Here is a 9309-nt window from a genome sequence, read left to right as displayed (position 1 = left end):
GTGTGCTGGTCTCTTGGCCCATCGTGGTGGTCTCTCGGCCCACGTGATTGTCTCCTGGCCCGGTGTGGCGGTCTCTCAGTGGCCCTGCATGACAGTCTATTAGTGGACTGTCTCTCGGCAGCCCAGTGTGGCGGTCTTTCAGATCAGCATGGCCTCAGTTTATAGACTTCTGGCCTCGAGATGATTCCAGAGCAGTCCCCCGACCTCAAGGTGAAGCCCCGTGCAGTCTGGAGTCTTGGTACCAGCGTGGACTGCATTGGAAGGATTGTTATTCTAAACTTTTCATTTCTGGTTTCTGTATTTTTCTAATTTATTCCTATGGTTTGCAATGCTAGACTTCTTTTGTGTATTATTCTAAATTCTTTTCCCTAATAATTTGTACTTAAGAATCTGTACCTACGTACCTTTGTACCTGAGATGGTGCCATTAGCGGCGATTAGGTAAACTTTTCACCGTACTAATTCTATTTTCATTCTACTTTCATGTTTAGGAGCTGAGTTTTAATATAGAGGCAGATGAATATGGTTCAGTTGAATGGAGGTTTTCTTCAAAATAAAACCAAGATCAGAAATCTTGTGTATCACTGACGTTAACCCAGCTTTGTTCAGAGAATAAGTGGTTGTAGACTCCTTTGTTGTCTTGATGAAAAATTGCTTATACTGTCATAGTTTGCAACAAGTGGAACAAACGTTGAAGGTCTTAAGTTCATTTCCAGTTCAGAATAATCAAGGATTGATTTTTCATTTTGAAAACCCAGAGATTAAAGGTTTTTACGGTTCAGAAGCAATTTTAATTTCCCCTCCTTTATAGGAGCTCAGGACAGTTTGGGGAAAACTTTACTTTGTGCAGTTTCCAAAGCAGGACAGTTTGCTTTGAAACTACAAGTTATTACGAACAGATAAAACTCTTTGTTTTTAAAGCATTCATGTACGAAGACTGCACATTTCACCGGAAAGAAACCAAGAAGAATCATTATGTAGAACATAAGATTTCATGTAGAAGGGTAATTCCTCTGGATTTAAATTTCTGTTGATTTAATAGTGTTGAGAAATAGGTTGTACAGTTTCTTTTGTTGTGTGTCTTAAGGTCTTTCTGAACTGTCCTGTATTTGAAGATGATTTATATAGTTTGCTTTGTTTTTTGTGTAATAAGCTTTTGCTTTGTTGTTAAAGAAGCTCAGCAGCTTTGTATGACTTTGACTGGATTCCATATTAAGTAAAATTTTAAAAGATGATCTATTTCTAAGATCTGACTTGTCCAGTAGCACCATCAGCTGAGGTCGTAACACTAATGTCAGGACCCATAGCCCAAGCAGAATCCAATGCTATTTAATTGATATCGCATAAAGTGAATTGAATTGGCTGAAGAGTAGCATCTGTGATGTTGGCGACATCAGTAGGAAGCTTTTGTTGGATCGTTCACTTGGTATTTCTGGCTGAAGATGCTTGCAGATACCCTCAGCTTTGTCTTTTGCATAGGTATGTTAATCCGCACATCATTGAAAATGGGGATGTATATGATGCCTCCTCTTCCATATACTACTCCGCATCCACATACTACCCCACCAACCTCCAGATAAAACGCATCATCCTCTGACATTTTCGCCACCTACAATCAGATCCCACCACCAAAAAGATATTTCCCTCCCCACCCCTATCTGCTTTCCGCAGGGACTGTTCACTCCGCAACTGCCTCGTCAGTTCCACACTCCCCACCAACCCCTCCACCACACTCGGTACCTTTCCCTGTAACCACAGAAGGTGTTACGCCTGCCCCTACACCTCCCCTTCACCTCCATCCAAGGCCCCAAATGATCCTTTCAAATCCGGCAAAGTTTCACCTGTGCTTCATCCAACCTCATCCACTGTATCTGTTGTTCCCGATGTGGTCTCCTCAATATCGTGGAGACCAAATGCAGACTCGGGAATCGGTTTGCAGAGCATCTCCACTCTGCACGCACCAACCAACATGACCTTCCAGTTGCCATCCACTTTAACTCCCCCTCCCACTCCCCTGGTGACATGTCTGTCCTTGGCCTCCTCCACTATCAGAGCAAGGCCAAACATAAACTGGAGGAACAACACCTCATATTTCGCCTCAGGAGTTTACAGCCCAATGGCCTGAATATTGATTTCACCAGCTTCAAAATCCCTCCTCCCCCAACCTATCCATCTTCCTACTCCCCAATCTTTTGCTGCTTCTGCTGTGTTTGGCATCCAGTGCTGTAGCTTCACCAGGTTGATACTCCATTTTTAGCTATGCCTGTTGCTGCTCTTGACTTGCCATCCTACTATTTTCTTTGAGCCAGGATTAATGCCCTGGCTTGGTATTGACAGTAGAGTGAAAGATACAATGGTCTGTGAGGTTACTGTTGATGGCAGCAGAATCTCTCCGTAATATTCTTTTCATGAAATAGCAGTTCTTGCTCCCATGTCTGCAAAAGGTATCTTAGGAACAAGAGAAGGTGACAGGAAGGTGACATCAAATAGCCCTTTGTTCCAGGTAGCCAACTTAAACAACCCTCATCCCCAAATCACTTGCTCCAAGTTTTCTTACCTTTTGATCCATTTGCTACATGCCAATATCCTGAAATAAAATTCACCACTCAAAACCATAGCAGCTTGATTGAACACTTCCAACAACATATCCTAAAACTATATATTTTACCCTTGTGCATTTCCTTATGGCCTCCTCTATCGGTGAGTTTGCCTGCCCTAGTGCTTCTATACAGTGCTCCCTACTGGCTGCAGCATTTTTGGTGGAAGGCTGCTGATTTTCATTTGGAGAAACCGTGGATGACCTTGCAGAACAACCTCAAGCAGTTCTGGTCATTTGACCTTGCTTTGCACTGCCCAACCTCACCTTGACAGATTCAGTCTGGGTTAGCTACCTGAAAGACAATGGTAAAGTCACCGACTATTTGGCATCCTGAGAGAAGACAGCTAGTTCACGCACCTTGGCTCCACTGCTAAACCTGAGGGGCAAGATTTTCAACAATCTTAGAAACCTGCTGTGAGATCAGGCATGCCATTTGGACGGATGTGTTCAGCCATCATGATGGTGGTATTTTTGAGCCTCCATGGCAACAGGCAGAGATTCTATGACCCATTCTGAATTTCCACTGCAGCGCTCTGTTAGTCGAGGTGGTAGCTGAGACATTGGCCGTCACACAGTACATGACAGCATGGTACATAAATGCTGTCAAAGGATTAGTTATTGCTCCCATGGTGGAAAAGATGGGCTCCAAGTTGTATGTGAAACTTTGCCATGTCCCTTGTCAGTGACTGCAGGTTCAATGGCAGATCTACCAATGTATCTGGCGTCTCTATTTGTGCACCCATCAATGTTATACTGATTTAAGTCCTCAACAGAGTCTGCTGCAGCCAAACTTGTCTGCAGTGATCCTGACCTGGTTGCTCAGTGATTCAATACAGACTATCTTTGTGACGATACAAGGATTTAAGAGGTGTATTTTGTCCTTTTTTTATGAAGAAAAGTTGAGACAGAGGTACCGAGTGGACAGCTCAAAGCCAATAGAGTGAACAGCTTGTGATGCCTTGGGGCTTTTTTTTAAAAAGTCGGAACAATAGAAACTTCATCTAACTTTGTCTACTGTATCCGTTGCTTCCGATGTAGTCTCCTCTATATTGCGGAGACCAAACGCAGACCCCATATACAAACCCATACAGAACAGAACCGGAAATGATATAACTCACCGTAACAGACCAGGCGGTATAAGTTCCAAGCGGAATAGAACAACATTGTTCCATTGGAGGCCTCACTGATGTTACCTAGCATGGTGACGAAACGTCTGAATGAAAGCAAGCAAGCTAGCTCGGTGAGCAGGTCAACAACCTCACCCACAACCCGAGCTACAAATCTTAGCAAAAATTTATTTTACTGGATTTGCCTTTGCCAAGGATGTGTTTATAGAATGTTACTGTATTGGGACAGTTTATTTGTAGTAGTTAATAAAAATATTATTTTGTCAAGCATTTCGATAGAGTTAAGCCAATTCTTTTATTTTGTCTGTATTTTAACTGTAGTGTAAAAGTAAACTGTGTTTTGCTTAAAGTTGTGTAGTTTGACCAATTGAATTGCATCTGGAACACAGTGCCTTACACTTACATTTAAAATAAGAAAAAGTTAGAGTCAAGACTTTCTTCTTAATATATTTTGAGGGGGTTTGTCTGATTCCTAACAACATACTACTTTATAAAAGGCTTAATTTCAACGACTGGTTGAGTCACAGTGGTGATAACCTTGGATGTCTCCAGGACACCTTATGGCATTGGTTTGTTTTGAAAAATTATGTTAGTTACTCAAAGAGCCTTCAGGGTATACCCATTGTTGTATCAAAATTCCTCAGTAGATAAACATTTTCTGTGTTAGGGATTCTGCTGATAGCTGTGTCAATCTCCTCAACAAAATGTTTTTTTTTCCTCTGTCATGGGGCACAATCTCGGAAACTGTTAGGAAATTTACAGTGCAGTTTTATTTGGAAACTGCCTGGTATGTGAAAATATGAATATTGAGAAACACTTGAAAATTTGGGGCTAGTTTCATTCGAAAATTGTAGCTATAGAGTGACATGAACTACAAAATAATGTGGGCACGAGATGCAGACTGCAGTGGAGAAGGTGGAGGAAGAGTATAAGAATGTTTTAAAAGGACCGAGGCTACGAGGGCGGGAGAAACAAACCTCTTTCCTGAGGCTCTGGAATCATATGTTGGCGGGGGCTGTGACAGAGAAAATATCAAAACAAGGTGTGAGACTGAAACATTGAGAAAAATCAATTGGAGGCAAATGTAAATCGGGACTGTTTTGCTGTATGGGGAGGACGTGTTAGCCTGGAGTGCGTGGCTGTGCTGAAATGTTTCAATGTTGTAAGGTCTCCATCTCCTTTTTGATTCAAGCTCCGTTCAAATTTCTGGAAAGAATTGCGGACGGAGCTGGATGGAATGGAACGACCTGCTGCCTGTATGAAAGATGGCGACGGCCGCTGTGCACTCACTTGTTCAGATGGAGGCCGCCTTCCTGCCTGTTTCCGGTTGACGTCAGTCCTCCCCCATCGCCCCCCCCCGACCGCCACCGCCGTTCGCTGGCCGCCATATTGGAGTCTGTTACCCTGGAGCTCGAGTGGGGTTTGTGCCGGAGTGAATCGGGAGTGAAATCGGAGCCGGGGATGAGCTGTGCCGAGGAGAAACGAGTTGTTGCCCGGAAGAAGAAGAACAAGCGGGGAGCGGCGAACGGCACCGTGGTCCCGGGAGAGAGTCGCAGTCCGAGTCCCAATCCGGCGGAGGACGTGCCGAGGCCGCCGCAGGGCGAGCAACCACGGACGGGGATGGAGCCGGAGCCAGGCCCAGGCCCAGGCCCAGGCCCAGGCCCAGGCCCAGGCCCAGGCTGGAGCGGGGAGCAGGTAAAGAGCACCCTGCCTCGGGCCCAGAAGAGGCTCTGTGTGAGTGTGTGTTTGGGTTGGGCAGTGGATTGCGGTGAGCAGCCCCATTTTTACATCTTCTAACCCCCGGTCAATCTGTGTGTGTGTGTGTGGGCCGCGTGTTATGGTCATTTGTGATGAGACTGTGAAGCCAGGGGTCTGGAGGAGAAGGGGTTAAAACCTGGGCTTGCATGAGGTGAGAGTCCATGAAAGGGGAGCCCACATCTATCTGCCTCAAACAAAGAGGATGCTGCTCAAGATTGGACCTTAGAGTCACAGAGCTGTACAGTCCGTCCATGCTGACCAGACATTAATTAATCTGGCCTCATTTGCCAGCATTTGGCCCATATCCCTCTGAACTCTTCCTATTCATATACCCATTCAGATGCCTTTTTATGTGGTAATTGTACCAGCCTCCACTACTTCTTCTGACAGCTCATTCCATACATGCAGCACCCTCTGCGTGAAAAATTTGCTCTTTCGGCTCCTTTTTAAATCTTTGCCCTCTCCCCTTAAACCTATGCCCTCTAGTTTTGGACTCCCACCTCCCAGGGAAAAGACCCTGGCTATTTCACCCTATCTATAGAATCCCTATGGTGTGGAAACAGACCCTTCGGCCCAACAAGCCCACACCGACCCTCAGAGCACCCACCCAGACCCATCCTCCTATAACCTACCTAATGTACAAATCGCTGAACACTACGGGCAATTTAGCATGACCAATCCACCTAGCCTGCACATCTTTGCACTGTGGGAGGAAACCGGAGCACCTGGGGGAAACCCATGCAGACACGGGGAGAATGTGCAAACTCCACACAGTCGCCCGAGGGTAGAATTGAACCCGGGTCCCTAGCGCTGTGAGGTAGCAGTGCTAACCACGGTGCCGCCCCATGACCCTCATGATTTTATAAACTTCTGTAAGGTCACCCCTAAGTCTACAACACACCAGCTGTCCCCTATAGCTCAAACCCTCCAATCCAGGCAACATCCTTGCAAATTTTTTCAGAATCCTTTCAAGTTTGACAGCATCTTTCCTACAATAGAGAGATAAGAATTGAGTGTAGTATTCCAAAAGTGGCCAAACTAATGTGCCATGCAGCGGCAAAATGACATTCCAACTTCTATACTCTGTACTAACCCAATAAAGGCAAGTGTACCAAATGCCTTCTTTACTACACTGTCTACCTCCAACTCTGTTTTCAAGGAACTGTGAACCTGCACCCAAGGTCTCTGATGTGGAGGTGCCGACCTTGAACTGGGGTGGACAAAATCAAAAATCACACAACATCAGGTTATAGTCCAAAAGGTTCGTTTGAAATCATAAGCTTTCAGAGTGCCACCCCTTTGTTAGGTGCAGTGAGAAGAGAGCACACAGACAGAGTTTATTGGCAGAGAGATCAAAGGATCGTGCAACTGGTGTGAATGGAGTGAACAAAGCTAAAATGGCTGGCTGATTTTGACTGCCTCCTGTTGAATCTTTAATCATTCATACATTCCTGCATTCTGGAAATTGCAAAGGCAGGATATGGAGAACTCTGTTAGAAAGGAGCTGCAAGTTTCATTTGATTAAGATGCAAATTCCAGAATCTGTTTCAAGTCACTGTCCTGAGATAATGAAATGTTTCATTAGTGGCTGCCTAACTTTCCAAGCTTCAAACAGGCAGAGCAATTGGAATATACAAAATTCATCTCAGATCAGACACTGAGTTGTATGTGTGAGGCCTTGGCCAGAATCTGTCTCAGAGTTTTAACCTGGATTCGGGCTGGTTTTATTCCGAGAGCAAAAATTTATAAAATGCCCCACAGACTGTGACTACAAATTGTGTGTTTCTTGAACAAAATAGAATGTATCTGCAAATAAACAAACATCTTGGATGAAATGATTCACCCCATTGGTTTATATGTGTGTGTGTGAGAGACAGCGAGAGAGCGAGCATGAGAGTGAGTGAGTGTTATAAGTAATCCAAAACTGTACAGACTAATTAAGGTAGAGAGATTATAACAATTTATCACGGTGATGCTGTCAAAACAGGACAGTAAGGAAGATCTAACAGATACAGAAACGTGTGGTGGGGTCACCTGTAACATGACAAGAACCGAAGATCACGGTTAAGGCCGTCTTTATGGGTACAGAACTTGGCTGAATTTTTGCTTGGTGATTCTGCATTGTGGGTATCTCGAATTCTGCCTTGGAGGACACTTACCGAAGATTGGAGGCTGAATGCCCTTGACCGCTGAAGTGTTCCCTGACTGGGAGGGAACACTCCTGCTTGGCAATTGTTGCACAGTGTCCATTCATCTGTTGTCGCAGCGTCTGCGTGGTCTTGCCAATATCTTTGCCTGCATGTATGAGATTGACAATAATGGCTGAGTTGCACGAGTATCTGCGGTGTACGTTGTGGGTGGTGTTCCCAACATGTGATGGTAATATCCATGTCAATAATCTGACATGTCTTGCAGAGCTTGCCATTATCAGGGTTGTGTGTGTTGTGGTCGATGTTGTCCTGAAGGCTGGGAGTTTGTTGCGAACAAAGGTCTGTTTAAGGTTCAGCTGATTTTTGAAAGCGAGAAGTGGAGAGATAGGGAAGATCTTGGCGAGATGCTCATCATCATCAATGTTGTGTTAAAGGCTGCAAAGAACATGGCGTAGTTTTTGATGAAGGGGACTCTTGGTCGTATCTTGTGTGTTTTCTGAGGTGGTCATTGCGGTTTTTTGCTGTGGCATGTCGGAACTGGTGATCGATGAGTTGAGCATCGTGCGTCCTTCAAAGCCTTCAGGTATCTGTCGCGTTCCTCCTCATCTGAGCAGATCCCAAATATGTGCAGGGCTTGTCCATTGGGGGAGGCTTTTTTAATATGTCTTGGGTGGAAGCAAGAGAATTGTAGCATTGTGAGGTTATCTGTAGGTTTGCAGTAGAGTGAGGTACTGAAGTGTCTGTTCTTGATGGAGAAGCGCGTGCCAAGGATGAGATTGATTCTGAAGAATAGTCCATAGTAAGTCTGATGGTGGGATGAAACTTTTTGATATCGCTATGTAATTGTTTCAGTGATTCCTCGCCATGAGTCCAAATTAAGAAAATGTCATCAATGTATCTGGTGTATATATAGCGTTGCTCGGAGGTTCTGCACAGTAAAGTCTTGTTCCAATATGTGCATGAAAATATTGGCATATTGGGGTGAAAATTTGGTCTCCATGGCTGTTCCGTGTGTCGAGATGAAGAACTGGTTGTCGAAGGTGAAGACGTTGTGGCCGAGGATGAAACATGGCAGATATTCATGTGACTTGGCCAATGTTGTCTATCTCATACATTACAGGCAATGATGCCCTGAGGTATGGTATGTTGGTGAGACCATGCAGATGCTATGACAATTGATGTATGATCACAGCACAACAATTGCCAGTCAGGAGTGTTCCCTCCCAGTCAAGGAGCACTTCAGCAGTCAAGCTCATTCAGTCTCTGATCTTTGGGTAAGCCTCGTCAAAGATAGACTTCGAGATACATAACAATGCAGAATGACTAATAGCCAAGTTCCGTACACCTGAAGATGGCCTTTTCCGTGATCTTGGATTCATGTTGTGTTTACAGGTTGCCCCACCATGCTATTCTGTATCTGTAAAATCTTCCTTACTGCCCTGTTCTGACAGAATCACCTTGATAAAGTATGATTTCTAACTTAGTTAGTTTGTACATTTTTGGATTACTTATTGCATGCTCCACACAAGCATGCACTCGCTCTCTCTTCCCCATGCGCGGGCTTTCTCTGCCTGTCTTGCCCTGACCCGTGCCCTCTCTTCCTCTTTTTCGCCCGCATGTGCGTGCTCTCTCCCTTGCTCCATCCCTGTCACTTGCGTGCAAGCTCTCCTGCTCCC

The 9309-nt window shown here is 44.9% G+C and overlaps 1 protein-coding gene across 3 annotated transcripts in view; it reads left to right on the top strand.

The window, feature by feature from the left end:
* The window catches only part of LOC109921957 (protein FAM193B), an 88405-nt gene that overhangs the window by 11482 nt on the left and 67614 nt on the right, over positions 1-9309 (top strand). For 2 of the 3 annotated variants that reach the window (XM_048603649.1, XM_048603648.1), the window contains exon 1: positions 5097-5420. The exons of the other annotated variant lie outside the window; for it this stretch is intronic. In XM_048603649.1, the coding sequence (XP_048459606.1) occupies positions 5187-5420 (234 nt within the window). In that variant the 5' untranslated portion in view covers positions 5097-5186. Of the gene's footprint in view, positions 1-5096; positions 5421-9309 lie in introns of those variants that run through there. 3 annotated transcript variants of the gene reach the window in all.

This window comes from Rhincodon typus, chromosome 12 (genome assembly GCF_021869965.1).
Source record: "Rhincodon typus isolate 14 chromosome 12, sRhiTyp1.1, whole genome shotgun sequence".
In the NCBI taxonomy this organism is placed as follows: domain Eukaryota; kingdom Metazoa; phylum Chordata; class Chondrichthyes; order Orectolobiformes; family Rhincodontidae; genus Rhincodon; species Rhincodon typus.
Note: the sequence above shows the minus strand (reverse complement) of the source record. Positions and strands in the feature narration are given on the sequence as shown.